This window comes from Schistocerca nitens, chromosome 4 (genome assembly GCF_023898315.1).
Source record: "Schistocerca nitens isolate TAMUIC-IGC-003100 chromosome 4, iqSchNite1.1, whole genome shotgun sequence".
Lineage (NCBI taxonomy): Eukaryota > Metazoa > Arthropoda > Insecta > Orthoptera > Acrididae > Schistocerca > Schistocerca nitens.
The window spans coordinates 223,594,790-223,611,143 of record NC_064617.1 but is presented as its reverse complement, the minus strand read 5'-3'; the positions used below and the strand labels follow the sequence as shown (position 1 = coordinate 223,611,143).

The 16,354-nt window shown below is 39.7% G+C and overlaps 1 protein-coding gene across 3 annotated transcripts in view; it reads left to right on the top strand.

The window, feature by feature from the left end:
• Positions 1-16,354, top strand: part of LOC126253073 (transmembrane protein 184B) — a 143,572-nt gene that overhangs the window by 101,236 nt on the left and 25,982 nt on the right. Inside the window, exon 9 of one of the 3 annotated variants that reach the window (XM_049954167.1) lies at positions 3,006-4,093. The exons of the other annotated variants lie outside the window; for them this stretch is intronic. Coding sequence (XP_049810124.1) covers positions 3,006-3,040 — 35 coding nt within the window. The 3' untranslated portion in view covers positions 3,041-4,093. Of the gene's footprint in view, positions 1-3,005; positions 4,094-16,354 lie in introns of those variants that run through there. 3 annotated transcript variants of the gene reach the window in all.

The following is a 16,354-nucleotide window of genomic DNA, read 5'->3' as shown; positions in this document are numbered from 1 at the left end:
TTTTTTCCACCAAATTTTATGGGAGTTTTGGGATGCTGTTGTTTTTTACACCGATGGCTCTAAATCTGCTGATCATGTGGGATATGCCTTCACATCCTCTGTTGGCATGGAAAATCATCTCCTGCCAACTGCATGTGGGGTTTTTATTCTGCGGAATTGATGGCAGTTTCCCAGGCCCTTACCTTTATTAAACAGTCCCAACTCAAGCGCGTTTTGTTATGTACGGACTCAATGAGTGGCCTTCAGGCTATTGAACGGTGTTTTTCCCACCATCCCTAGGTCTCGGCCATCCATGACTGTCTCGCGTATCTTCACCATGCTGCTTGTTCCATTGACTTCCTTTGGGTCCCTGGCCATGTGTGAATCCCAAGTAATGAGCTTGCTGATCTTTTGGATGGGGGAGCAGTCACTTACCCCCCCCCCCCCCCCCCCTTCTCTGTAAACCCTCCTGCAGCGGATTTACGGCTTCGTATCAAATCCCACTTCACACAATCATGGGCCAACTCTTTGGAGGTTACCTCCCTGTCTAATAAACTTCGTGCGCTTAAGATGACACTTGTCCCTTGGCATTCTTCCTTCCGCCTTTCCTGAAAGGACTCAACCATACTGTGTCGACTCCACATCGTCCATACCAGGCTGACCCATAGTTTTCTTTTGCATAATGAGCCACCCGCACTTTGAGGTTGTGGAGCCTTCTAGTCGGTAGCCCACATTTTGGTTGAATGTCCCCTTCTTTTTGTTCTGCGTACTAAGTACAGACTTCCCCGCACTTTACCTTTAATATTGGCAGACGATTCCCAGATGGTTGAACTGGTTCTCAGTTTCCTCCGTGAAAGTGGTTTTTATTTTCAGTTCTAAGATTTTCAATCTCCCTCTGGAGTAGGGGCAGGGAGGTGATGGTTGGGGTGTCTCCCACTATAAGCTGTGTTTGGAGATTCCTGACTCCCCTCCCTGGCCAAGATCCTCATTTCTCCCCTTTTCTTCTGTTTTTATTGCTTTTTAGATTTGGTTAGTCTCATTTTCCAATATGCCCTTTTACATTCTAGTGGTTGAATGCTTTTGAATAGCAGGTGGTCTTGCCTGTACTGCATCAGAGGTGAGATATTTCCTGCTTCTAGCTTAGCTTTGGGGTAGCCCACTTGCTGACTTCCCTCCTTCTGTTTTCACCATTGACAACACTACTGCACTTTTATGTTATTATTATTATTATTATTATTATTATTATTATTACTACTACTACTACATGTAGCCTCTTACCTTTTATCGTTATGACTCTTCTGAGATGTAAATCCATCTGAATGGACCACCTTTGAAACAAGGGACTGATGACCTTGCTGTTTGGTCTCTTCAACCCCCAATCAACCAACCAACCAACCCAAAAGAGTTCTGCAGGATTCAGGTCAGGACTCTCTGCAGGCCAGTCCATCACAGGGATGTTATTGTCATGTAACCACTCCGCCATAGGCCATGCTTTATGAACAGGTGCTCCTTCGTGTTGAAAGATGCAGTCACCATCCCTGAATTGCTCTTCAACAGTGGGAAGCAAGAAGGTGCTTAAAACCTCAGTGTGGGCCTGTGCAGTGATAGTGCCACACAAAACAACAAAGGGTACAAGCCCCCTCTATGAAAAACATGACCACACCATAACACCACCGCCTCCGAATTTCACTGTTGGCACTACATCCGCTTGCAGATGACGTTCACCAGACATTCACTATACCCACACCCTGCCACATTGTGTTCCGTGATTAGTCTCTCCACACCACGTTTTCTCACTGTTCAATTGTCCAATGTTTAAGCTCCTTACACCAATCGAGGCACCATTTGGCATTTACTGGCATGATGTGTGGCTCATGAGCAGCCACTTGATCATTAAATCCAAGTTGTCTCACCTCCCGCCTAACTGTCATAGTACTTACAGTGGGTGCTGATGCAGTTTGGAATTCCTGTGTGATGGTCTGGATAGATGTCTGCCTATTACACATTACGACCCTCTTCACTTGTCGACGGTCTCTTTCAGTCAACAGATGAGGTCAGCTTGCACACTTTTGTGCTGTATGTGTCCCTTTACATTTCTACTTCACCATAACATTGGAAACAGTGGATCTAGGGATGTTTAGGAGTGAGGAAATCTCGCATACAGACGTATGACACAAGTGACACCCAATCACCTGACCGCGTTCGAAGTCCAGTGAGTTCCACGGAGCACACCATTCTGCTCTCTCACGTTGTCTAATGACTACTGAGGTCGCTGATATGGAGTACCTGTCAGTAGGTGGCAGCACAACGCACCTACTATGAAAAATGTACGTTTTTGGGGATGTCCGGATACTTTTGATCACATAGTGTACTCCCTCTTCTGCAGTGGATGATTAATTTGATTGAAAATTTAATTATATTTGTGTCAGTGCTCTCGTTCCATTGTTAATGTATTCCTCCCACTGTGTGTGTGTGTGTGTGTGTGTGTGTGTGTGTGTTTTTCATTGATATTCAGTTTTATGATTCATTTCAAGAACTGTTTGAAGAAACAGATAGTTGGTGGATTGTAGAGCCAAGAAGTAGTCTTTTAACTTTTGCATTTCGTTATTTCATTCTTTTGAAATTGAAATGTCTACACATGTTCACCAGATAACTGCAAAAATACCATAACTAAACAGATTGCTGTGTCTAATCGGCAGTTTGAAATGATGATCCAGCCATTATATCAAATACTGGTGAAAATAGTAGAGACTTAATATCTTGGAAGGAGAGGAGGATGTCATCATTCAACAAGTTTATTAATTTATATAACTGATACACCAAACAGTTCTTTACCAATATTATGTGCTGTACAACATCATTTTTATGGATGGCTTCATGGTTTCATTGTTTGTTGATCTAATATGATAAACAGTTAATTTGAGTCTGAACTTATTGTACAAGACCATGACTTAACATTCTTTTACAACTTACAATTTGTGGTGTTCTTAACCATCATGTTTTTCTTCTGATTTTTGTTTTTTCAGAAGTTGTTTCAAGTCAGCCATATGAGAAACTTTGAGCCAGTTTTATCTGAACTTCACTAAGCATTCTTTGTGGTCTGCCAACGCCTGCTTCATGAAGATCTGCATGTCACTGCTTGCATGCATTTTCTGGACTGTAAACATAGCATGGAAAGAAACCTACTTTGTACAAGGCTTTCTGATTTATTTTTACCCACTGTGATTAATTTCATTGCTTGTTCTTAACCTTATGCTAGTAATATATGCTGCTTGTTTGTAAAAATCTATCTGCGCTGACCTGTACACAGCAACTCTATTCAAAGTATTATTTTTATACTCTCTGGGTAGTTTTAATGTTGTTCTGCATGTTGAAAGTGTTGTCCATGGCATAGTATTAGTGACCATAATATAGCTGATTGTTGTTAAAAGAAATGTAAAACATTGTCCTTCCCATAATCGACAAATTTATTATTCTAACACAAGGGAATGGAAAGTTTTTTATTGTACTTTGTGACATTATCATGGGGTTCCTATTATTTGAGGTTTTCTTTGTCAGAAATATTTATTTAAAAAACATGCTAGTAGCAAATGTGTGGATTTCATTCATACGTCTATAAATTTTGTGGAAAATAGTTACAGTTAACATCCTTTAAATTTTTTGTTGTTTTTTGCATATCTTTATTCTTAGTTCCTTTCCCCACCTTTTGTAAACAAATATCAATTTGCCATAACTGCCATCACAAACTTTTGTACAAATTGTCTTTATTGTAAAAATATATTGTAAATATGTTTGTTCATATGTAGATAATATTACAAGGAAGAAAGGCACAAAAAAAGATTAAAGTGGTTACAATGAAAATTGTATTTAGTTGATGAACAGACTGAGAAGCAGACATGTCTGAGACCTTTGGAGCAACATGTTTCTTCTTGGCTCATTAGCAGAAGAAAAAAGAAAGACGGGTAAAAAGTGTGAAAATGGCACACGAAATGCAATTCTTTCCCACACATGTGTATCAAGAGTGACATAGAGGTAGAGAATGTTAGAGAATGTATTTGCTGTTAACTTGCATCTGTTTTTTGAGCAAATAGCATACTTTTGTATTTAACACATACATGTGCCATTTCTTTTTTTAAATTTCCTCTTTATCATCTATTCAAGAAGAACAATTTAGCTCTAAAGGCACAAGATTAGGATGTTACTTATGAAAGAGAATGTGTACATGTGTGTTTACTCCACTATGCTTTTATCATCATTAAGTGTACCTTCACTCTTTATCTTTGTTCCTGTCTCTTATTTTTGTCTCTCTTTTGTAGATAGGTAGGTAGTTGTATGTAATTTTTTGCATTTTTTGAATAAATTAGCGTATACTAAAGAACCTCAATTTTGTGAAGATTGTTCTAATTGAATGCTATTTAATCTTTGCATTTGCACTAAATCAGTAATTGTCAATATTCATTCTCTCTCTCTCTCTCTCTCTCTCTCTCTCTCTCTCTCTCTCTCTCTGTGTGTGTGTGTGTGTGTGTGTGTGTGTGTGTGTTTTCATGAAGCACAAAGGTAGATACTCTGAAACATGCAGAAGATAAAATAAAATGAAATTAGAGCTCGTGATTGACTTACTTAATAAATGGGGAAACCACCAGACTCTGACATCCATGTTTCATCAAGACAAATTGGAATTAGAGGAAAAAGGGTAGAAATCACTACTGTTCAAATGGAGAAGGCACTTAGCAGCAGGCATGAAAAATTGCTTAATGTTCAGGGGAAAATCCTTCATCAGACTTGACACACACACACACACACACACACACACACACACACACACACACACAACTTTGTATGAAAGCCAGTCAGTTTTCTGCCTTTTTTGCGAGCCTGTCTGCTCAATCATTCTTGTATTTGATAAGTGGTGGTCTATATTCATTTATATCCTGACTTTTCCATTATTGACCAATAATAAGTATAGTATACAGAAATTATGATTTGTGTAGAATGTGCAACCTCAGGAACTATGTTAGAAGCAGTATGAAAGAAAGGAAAGAAGAGAGCTATTAGGCTTCAAGTTAGAGAAGATTGGGGACAAGAGAAAAAGCTGCCTTTTTGTTATGGTTAATTTCCCATTGTCTGAAAGACCTTTGGGACAGCACCTTAGTGGTACAGGCAGCAACTTTACTTGAGACCAGTCACGGATTCAGTTCTGGATTTATATTCAGTAACAGCATTGCTCAAATTCCCATTTAGCATCCTGGTGTGTTTTTCCCCTATAACATATTCTAAATTAATTGAAGCTATTGTCAGAAGAATTCCTGCAACAAGGCCCCATGCTGATTTTCTATTCCATCCTCAGCCCCTAATGATCTCATTGTCAGCAATATGTTTAATTGTAGATTCTTTTTTTTCTCAATAATATTTCTGGGGAGAACTAACACCCTTCAAGTAAGAGGCTTTGTCAGGCATTTGTATGTTACTTACAACATAAATACGAAAACATGTATGAATGATTTTGAAGAAAATTATTTGAACATAAGGAACAGAGAAATGTTTATGCACATTGCTATGGGAAGTAATTATCTCCAGGGAAATTGTTTTTACAAGTGTAAGTGTGAAAGCCTTTCAGTTCAGTTCCACATTCATTAAGAACATTGGGGACATTTCAGACTCCCATATTGCAAGGTAATGGCACACTCATGATAATGACAGTTATGCTCTTCTCCAGCCTGTAAATGATGGACTCGGTGTGTAGCTATATCATGTAAGATATAATGGGTTGTGCTTGTTATGTTGATTGTGCTGTTATGGAAGCATGCAGGATGTAAGGAAGGAAGAAACCTAACTCGGTACTGGTACGTACATTATTTTGAATAACACCAAGGTTGTAGTCATTTAATGTGATTAGTCGACCAGTTTTTTTTTTTTTTACTATCAATGATAGGATCTTACGTTCTTGGTCTATAAGACATGATGGGGAAGTTAGGAAATTAATCTTAGATATTTACACTCAAACTGGTCTTAAACTATTACATACATCCACATCTCCTCTCTGTATCAGCCAATTTATCTCATTGATCATTCCCCATGTCTACAATACAACAAACCAGATGTAATTGTACACTGACATTTATGAGAATTTGCGAGATATAGAGGGTGGTCCATCTGAAGTTTCGGATGAGATTATCTTGAAAACAATACATCAGGTAAAAATAGTGGGTAAGACAAGTTCGTAAGCTCAAATGAGGACATCAAATGATACTACACGTGACCTCCAGCCCCCGCCCCCCTGGGTGGGGTGGGAGGCAACTGTCAAATCTTAAATGAAAACTCCCATTTTTTATTGCAGATTCGGATTCTCCATAAAAAAGTAATCAAGTTCTGTCTGAAACACTTTTTTAAACCATTGACAAATGGCGCTGAAATCAAGAAAAATTAAAATTGGGGAAGAATTCAGATTTATTTAAAATGATCCAAGAAGGACGCATCAAATCGATACAAAATGTGCACCAATACTTTCATTATGCCAAATTAAGCTATTTTCTTACAAAATGTATCCTACCTGCCACAGTTTTTGATGGAGGGAGGCAGAATGGTATTAAAATCTCATTAGGGATCTCTTCACAATTGCATTACTCACCCGACTGTGGTGCTACCATGGACAAATTGCAAACTGTGGTTCAGTATAAAGGTTGGTGCAATGCAATCGGATGTCACTTCACTTTCAGATTGTGAACCGTACACATCAACTGACAAAAGTAAATTATTCTTTAACGAAACATGGCTCACTATCCTCCTACAGAGATTGTTGATATGATGTTAATTTTAGGTGAATGCCATAACAATTGCACTGCAGCTGCGCAATTGTATTCGGATCGTTTCCCAAACAGATGGCATCTAAGCAAAAACATTATTCAAAATTGCACTCAACGAGCTCGAAATGGATACATGCACCGTCCACCTCATCATCGCGAATACAATGAAAATGATGCTCGTACCCTTACATAAATATCATGCATAACATATCACACTGCAACAGGTATTAACGCCAAAAAACATGCAAATACACTTGCATTTCTGGCAGTGGGCCTTGGAAATGATAAGAGATGACAATGATTTTTTTTAGATACATTATGCCCACTGATGAAGCCACATTCGAAAACAATGGCGAATTAAATCATCATGACTGTCATTATTGGTCCCCTGTCAATCCACACACGCACAGACCTGTTAATGGTCTGGTGTAGAATTTTAAATGGTTACTTAATAGGACCGTATTTTTTTAACCAAAATTTTAACGGGGGATTTACAACTTCTCTGTGATGATTTGTTGGAGCCAGTGGAAGATGTTGATTTAGAAACTAGGCAACAAATGGCGTTCCAACAGGACGCAGCAGCTCCCCATTATGCTAAAAATGTGCGCAACATTTTAAATTTTTGGTACCCTGGTCGGTGGATAAAACGTGGTGGGCCAATTCAGTGGCCTCCACGTTCACCAAACATCTCCTGATTTTTTTCTTGGTGGCTTATTTAAAAAATATTGCTTATGAAGGACAGCCCACAACTCGAAACGATATGGAGCAACACATTCAAAGACTGTGTACAGCCATACCACAGGATGTGCTGTTCAAAACCTTGGATAACTTTCACAGACGACTGACTTTATGCATTGAAGCAAATCGGGCTAATTTTGAACAATTTCTTTGTGGCTAATTTCATTAATGAAGCACCCCAAATTGTGGGAGGCAAGGGGACACACACTAATGAAGCACCCCAACATGTGACAGGAAAAGGGGACTCACACAAATGAAGAACCCCAACATGGGAGAGGCAAGGGGACTCACACTAATGAGGCACCCCATGGGAACATCATTCTACTACGTCCATGTCGTCATTCCTAGGTAATGCTAAAAGTAGGATACAGTACATTTTGTACAACAATAGCTTAATTTGGTGTAACGAAAGAATTGGTGCACATTTTTTATCGATTTGATGCGTCTTTCTTGGATCATTCTAAATAAATCAGAGTTCTTCACCAATTTTACTTTTTTCTCAATTTCAGCGCCATCTGTCAATGGTTTAAGAAATATTTCAGACAAAACTTGATTACTTTTTCATGGAGAATTCGAATTTGCAATAAAAAAAAGGGTGTTACCATTTAAGATTTAAAAGTTGCCCCACCCAAGGGCAAGGGCCCAAGAGGTCATTTGTAGTATCATTTGATGTCCCCCTTTGAGCTTACGAACTTGTCTTACCCACTATTTTTACCAGATGTATAGTTTTAGAGATAATCTCGTCCGAAACTTCAGATGGACCACCCTGTATATATGTGAGTGAAAAGAAATTTATAATACAGTTACATCCCCACAAACCATGGAGCTTGGTGCAGTGAGATGGCATATGTGCCTCAATAAAATAGGTAGCCCTTCGGAAGGTACACCAATACTCGACGGGAATCTTTTATGAGGCCAGGCTAACAGATATTTCCTGATCAGGGGCAGCAGCCTTTTCAGTATCTGCAAGGGAACTGGTTGGATGATTAACAGCATTGACCTTTTGATATTAGCCAATAGGACCATGCTATGATGGTGCTGAAGGCAACGGGAAACTAGAGCCATTGTATTTCCTGAGGGCATACAGATCCATTGCACAGTTAAATGATGATGGCATCTGCATAGCTAAAGTATACTGGAGATAAAATGGTCCCCGAGAAGAACCTCCACATGGGTACTACCAAACGGGATGTCCTCCGAAGTAAAAATGTATTGTGCATTCAGCAGGTTGATGCATAGAATGTTATATCTATTACTTGTATAGGAAGGTTAGAGATTTGAAAATGGAAAACTTGAACAGCTGAGTGGAAAAAGGATAACATTCCATCCACCAAGTTTTTGGGAAAACAAAAAGATCTCTTTGCTGCCTAACTATACATTGTATTGAAAAACTCGCTGTTAAGCAATTGTAGTACAAGTGTCAAGTGGTTATGTCCAAAAATGTCATAATAGGAGTGCCATTAGTTAACGACTAATGATTAAAAAGGCTGAAATATTATCCTTTTTACACTCACTGCAGTAAACACCTTAATAAATAGTGATAAGAAAGGCTATTGGGGCAGCATACTTCACTCATCAATGTCACTGTTCACTGTGTCAGAAGTAGGCCACTGAAGAATCTCATCATAAAATGACCTGAGTTTTTCAGGCACATAGTATTTGACCTAGAGATGTCCTGCAGCTTTTAGATTTGATAGGGACTTTTCCAACATATGCTTTGCTTTTGGGAGCACCACATCTTCTTCCTTCTTCAGCTTGAATGTCCTCTAAACCAGGTCACCGGTGATCTCAAAAGCCTGCACAAAACCTTTCAATTTATTACTGTACACCATATGTCTGTATGTACTAATGTGAAATGAACCACCACCCCTGTCCTTGGATGTCTTCTTGAAGTATTGAGGCCACAAATATGTGAAGTTCAGCACTGGATTCAAATGATTTCCTCCTACTCTTCAGGCAAATAAATCTGATCAAGTCTTCGAATGATGACTGAGAAGTTTCTGTCACATGGCAAGACACCCTGTGCTCCAATCGGATAGTAGTGGCTGATAGAATCTGTCATTTATGGTGAACAGCCATGTTAATGTGTAGTTGCAATTCTGTCCAGCACATGCATCACTAAATATACTGCTGTTTGTGAAAATTGCAACCTCGAGAAGGAATTACCTGAATAGCACCACACTTGGTGGAAGTGGCGACAGGGGTGCAAGCAATACATAATACATTTTGCAACAAGATGGGGTACACGTAGGCCGAGCAGAGCCCTCTCATGTTGATCCGATAGAATCAGTGTTGCCCCTAGTGTAGTCTGTGCAGAGCTGTCGCACAAGGTGTAAACCATACAGTGAGTGCCAGTACGACTCACTGACGTCAAAGGGAACCATATTGGCATGTGAGCGAGTTCGAACTGGGGAAGAATGATCGGTCTCCAGAAAATGGGGATGTCATACCGTGACAGTTCGGCTCGCACAGGGAATGCTGCTATGACAGTGATGCATTTGCGGAAGCAGTGGATAGAGGAAGGTTGTACAGCGACAAGTGGGAACTGGACCATGGAAAATGACCACAGCATGGAATGACCATCATCTTGTCCGTATGGGCATTATGGACCGTACAGCGTAATCCACAGTGTTGGCTTGCTGCCGGGCACTGCAACAGGTGTGAGCTTCGCTGCATAACAGTGTGCTGCAGGTTGGACTGGTTGCACACACGCCATTACATTGGCTTCCATTGTCCAGAAACCACAAGCTCCTCCAACTACAAACGTGTCCAACAGTGATGGTTGCATACGTATCTGGTGGTACCGTGGTGAGCGCAACCTGGAGGGCTGCATTTTGGAGTGGCATAGCGGACAAACACCAGGTGTTATGGTTTGGGGCGCCATTGGTTACAACAACCAATCTCGCCTTGTATGTATTGTGGGCACTTCGAACAGCAACCGGTACCTAACAGAGGTAGTGGAGCCTGAGGTTCTCCCCCTGCTTCAGGCCTCTCCACAGGCCCCACATTTCAACAGGACAATGCCCGGGCACGTATTGCGAGGAATGTACAGGCCTTCAAAGAGAGACGGGTACCATTGCTTCCCTGACCTACACGTTCACCAGACATGTCATCCATCGAACATGTCTGGGATATGGTTGGTCAGCACCTCGTGCATCACGGTCCACCAGTAACTGGTGTCACAAGTTTGTGGGCTCAGACACAAACTGTGTGGGGGGAAATCCCTCAGGAATGTATTCAGAACCTTATTGACTCAATGCCATGGTGTATAGCAGCTCTAATTGCAGCACACGTAGCCACACAACATACTGAATAGTAGGGCTCAAACGGCATGTACAGATTTGAAAAGGTAATCATTTGTTACTTGTCGTGTACCTAACCTGTGGTATTAAATTAATTGAATTAATGTGTTTCCTTCTTGGTGTTTGTAATGTCTCTTGCAGTGGTCTCTCCACGATATTTTCAGAAATTTTATAAATTATATAACTCAGTACATATCTCAAAATATCTCTTCTTATCTTACTGATTCCTAAACTTTAATATACGATGATTATTAATACAAAGTAGTTTCAAGCCCTATTATTCTTTGGAGCGTCCGTTTACTCCATGGAATAGCTTCTCTGCTATCTATGTTTCCTCTTATAAAAAGAATGAGGGAATGCTTGCCGATTAGCCGTGAAAGGAGGAGGATGTATTTGTATGTATTGTTGAGCTAGTCGCCATCTTGATGAGATTCTGTATGAGAAGGAATTTAATACGTGAACTAAACTAAAGTAAGTGTGTTTGCGTATTATTTAACTGATTATTATTGACAGTGTCTGCTTACTACGCTGTGTTGCACGGGATCAGTGGGGAACGTCTGATTTACACTGGACGAACCTGCCGTTTTGTATGCTCGAGATATCCAGTTACTTCAAATAAAATAGGCTAACACGGTCTTACCAGCAGATCTCCGGTCTTCCCCATGTGATCACCGAAAGTTAATAATTATTACAAATGTTTACAGGAGATCGACTGACAATTTTCGTTGCATCGAGACTTCGAAATTGCTTCACTGCCTTATGGAATTTAAGTTAAGCTCAATTTAATCAGGATAGAACAGTATTGAACTGTGTGAATGTGATAAGCCTGCTTCGTGAATGAAAATTCCCTTAACATACGCATGTTTTTACTATCCTGATCAGTGAAGCTAAATCAGGCCGGTGTGAGAGAGGTTTTTAAATTTTTTGAATACCACAAAAAAAAATATTAAATGTTGCATGTCTTTCTTTCTTGGTGTTTCAATTTCCATAAATGGTAGTGTATATGCAGTTCTTTCACTTCTGCAGGAAATCCATTAATGAAGTCTAGGACACAGCTGCATACCTTGTGTATCTGTGTAGAAAACTGCTATATTGTTTCCTACATATTGAATGTTAAAAAACAAAACAAAGTTTCTGTTGATAGAACATTTCCTGAACTGGTGTAATTGACAAAGGTGGATATTGCATAAAATTGAAAGCAATGGCCATGATGACAGTCCTGAAATTTTGCAGATTTCAGCGACCTTTTGCATCTTCTGGTACACTTCTTGCTGCATCTGCTGTGAACAGCTCAGCGAGAGCCACTCTCTTTGCTACCTCATTAAGACACAAAAAATTTATTTTTACATTCAAAACTTCGCAGGTCATGCAAACATCAACTTGTGGCCTCTCATACCTCTGTTTAAAATGTTTTAAATAAAACTCATATTTAACTACTACTCTAATCTCTGGATGATTTTTCAGTGAAAAGTTTGTATATTTTTTGATTCCATAAACCAGATAGCAAATATGCTACAGGAGTGGAAGTGTAGTGTGACTAGTGTTTGGGAAATGAGGAGATATGTTCATCAAATTTAGTTGTGGTTATTGTTTCCAGAGTTTTTACATGGTTTAAATGCTTTCCTCTCATGTCAATGGGTGACTGATTACTCTGTGAATGCTTGTTTAAATGTTGCATCACTTTATTTGAGACAGCATGCAAACTAACATAGGCCCTACAACAAACTTCAAACCGATTGAATCCTTTAATGGTGAAGTATTTGAAAAATGATGTGTTTTGTTCGGAATTTTCTGTGGTTGATTGATGTGTAGCAACATCGTGTCTTTCTATCAATTCTAAAAGATATGTCTCTCTTTCATTTTCCAGGCATCCACTGTACAAATTGTTGATCACATTCCATTTCTCTGCAGCACTGATGCAAGCCATGCACTTCTTATGGACATCCACAATCTGGACCAATTCTTATAGCTTCCACCAAGCAACTCTTGCTTGTGACAAATTCTTCCCCCCTTTGTCTGGCTAGTTCCTCCATTTCCTCTGAATGCTTATCTTTGTTCAGTTTCCTTACTTTCTTCTAGTCTGTGTCATCCTCATTTGACTCAAACATTTTTCGCAGAATACAAAAGAACGCTTCACTCACTGAGAAATATCTACTACCTTCTGGATATAAGCACACCCATGCAACAAGCAGCTCCAACTTGCATTGTTACAGAAGCTGTCAACAAATCTAGCTCTCAGTGTTGACTCAGTCTCCTGCATTTGTAAACATCAAAAACAGTTATGCACCTTTGATTGGAAAAAGAATAAGATTCCTGGAATACTGTCTCTCTTCCAGTCAAGCATATTTGCAATCTCAACTGTATCATTGAAGTTCTATTAGAATATTCCCCATAGCAGATACAGCTGGCAACAGAATGGCTATCTCAGTCTAATTTCCCTTTTCTTCGAATCTTATGCTGTTTCCATTCACTCATTCCTTTGAAATTACTGACATCCTTTCAGAGGCGCGACTTGAATATTTTTTTTTTTTTTTTTTTTTTTGGGGGGGGGGGGGGTGGCAAGAATCATTTTATTAGGTATTTGCAGATGACACCAGTGTATTGATTGAAGGTGGAAATAGAAAGGCTCTTAGGCTGTAGACTGAAGTCACAAATGAAAAGATTTCAGAGCGGTTTGCGAGGAATAAGCTACTGATTAACCCTTTAAAAAAGAAAGAAAGAAAGAAAAAACACCACTATACAATTCCACACACAGCAAAATTAAAAATCCATTAAAACCAAATATTTCTTTGGAAAACCAAAAAATTAAGTGTCACTGAAACAAAATTGCTTTGTTTACTTACAAGACAATCTGAAATGGAATTCCCACATCACATTCTTAAATTCTAAGCTATCTAAAATGACCTATGCAATGAGGATTATATGGAACAACACAAGTGCTGAAGGAGAGAAGTGTATTATGCACGCATACTTTCCCTTTTGAGTTACGACATCGTATTCTTGGGAAATTCCCCTCACAGCATAACAACATTCAAGAAACAAAAAAAGATTGTGAGGATAATGAAAAATGCAAACAGCTGAAAATCATGCAAACTACGATTGGCTGGCGACTAGCCCCTACCCCTCAACTCGCTGAAATGTCAATCACAATGTCATTTCAGTTGGAGTACAGGTCAGTAGTGGTACAAAGCAAATACATAAATAAAGTTGAAGAAACATACCTTAATTTTTGATGGCAAATGTACTCCTCCTCAGATCATTCCCGCATATGAACTTGTCGCATATGGCATCAAAGTCGAGTTTCATCGTTTCATTTCTATGGGCGTTGAGAAGGGCGATGGCATTAAGATGATCCTGCCTCATTATAGAACGAAGATATGCTTTCACCGTCCACAGACAAGAAAATGATCGCTCAGCGGTGCAGGACGTTACCGGAATCGTCAGCACTACATGTCTGAATTTCACTAGTTCAGGCAGTAGGTCAAACAGGTGGTTTTCCTGTTTTAGGTATTTTACTATGTCACTCAACGAACTAATATTCGCAGAATCACTACTTCGGATAATCTCATGAAACATGCTTCGGTGGAGAAGCAAGCGTTCGTTCTTTGTGTATATCTGATTGATATCAAATGAATGTTTGTTATCACCAAGAAGAAATTGTTCAATTTGATTTACAAACATGAATGAATGTGTTTTGAACTGTGATTCCAAGAAGCTGATGGATGTATCCATTGTTTCGTAATACAATCTTCTATATGTATCACATACTTCAGTGAATGTTTCTATGGATGAATTGATGGAGTCATCGTATTTCTTAGGGACTTTTCTTCTACGGGGTAATTTTGGGGAATCAAAATCCATATCTTGACATTTTGAAGTTACTTCACCCCAGAATGATTCATAATTGTTTCTCATAAATTTAATAGAAGTTACAAGAGTGGAAATCATCTTATTGGCCTCCTCTAAGTGTAGGGATTTCCTTTGTAGTGGTATGTTTATGGTATCAACGTGACAAAACAGTTTTACCAAAAGTGATAACATGAAAAAGAAATCATATGTCTGCATATTAATCAAAAAGCCGTTTGCTTTGGCCCCAGTGTCTGAATTGTCATTTCTTGAAACATTTAGAAAAAAATCCTGAAGTTCTGTATAGTTGGACAAAACTGAAGACATTGCCAAGTATCTTACGGCCCACCTTGTAGGAAAGAGTGGTTTCAAATTTGTAGAGGCATCTGCCTTCAGGTGAGCAAAAAGATCTAATCTTTTAAGTGAATCTCTCACAAAATGTACCGGGTGATCAAAAAGTCAGTATAAATTTGAAAACTGAATAAATCACGGAATAATGTAGATAGAGAAGTACAAATTGACACACATGCTTGGAATAACATGGGGTTTTATTAGAACCAAAAAATACAAAAGTTCAAAATAATGTCTGACGGATGGCGCTTCATCTGATCAGAATAGCAATAATTAGCATAACAAAGTAAGACAAAGCAAAGATGATGATATTTACAGGGAATGCTCAATATGTCCACCATCATTCCTCAACAATAGCTGTAGTCGAAGAATAATGTTGTGAACAGCACTGTAAAGCATGTCCAGAGTTATGGTGAGGCACTGGCGTCGGATGTTGTCTTTCAACATCCCTAGAGATGACGGTCGATCACGATACACTTGCGACTTCGGGTAACCCCAAAGCCAATAATCGCACGGACTGAGGTCTGGGGACCTGGGAGGCCAAGCATGAAGAAAGTGGCAGCTGAGCACATGATCATCACCAAACGACGCACACAAGAGATCTTTCACACGTCTAGCAATATGGGGTGGAGCGCCATCCTGCATAAACATCGTACATTCCAGCAGGTGTTCATCAGCCAGGCTGGGGATGATGCGATTCTGTAACATATCAGCGTACCTCTCACCAGTCACGGTAGCAGTTACAAAACCAGAATCATGCATTTCCTCAAAGAAAAAAGGCCTGACAGTGGTAGATGTGGTAAATACAACCCACACCATGACTTTCTCGTCGTGCAATGGAGTTTCCACGACAGTTCTAGGATTTTTGGTAGCCCAAATTCTGCAGTTGAGGGCGTTGACAGACCCTCGGAGCGTGAAATGAGCTTCGTCGGTCCACAACACGTTACTCAATCAATCATCATCTTTCGCCATCTTTTGAAACGCCCACACTGCAAATGCCCTCCGCTTCACTAAATCACCAGGTGCGACTGCACAAGCGCTGACTTCCCCGTGCGTAGATGAACCCACTACAGTCTCCATTTCTTCCTGAACTGTCTCAGCAGCATTACGCCTTGTGCTCGGTCGGCCACTACGGGGTCTATTGCCTAAACAACCCATGGCTTCGAACTTTGAAATCATTCTTGCCACAGCTGCATTTCTCAAAGGACCTTTACCCATTCGAATCCCCTTCCTATGGTGATAGGATCATAACGCTGAACTAGCACATTCCCCATTCTGATAATACAGCTTCACTAAAAGTGTCTTTTCAGGTAACGTCAACATGCTGCGATTGCT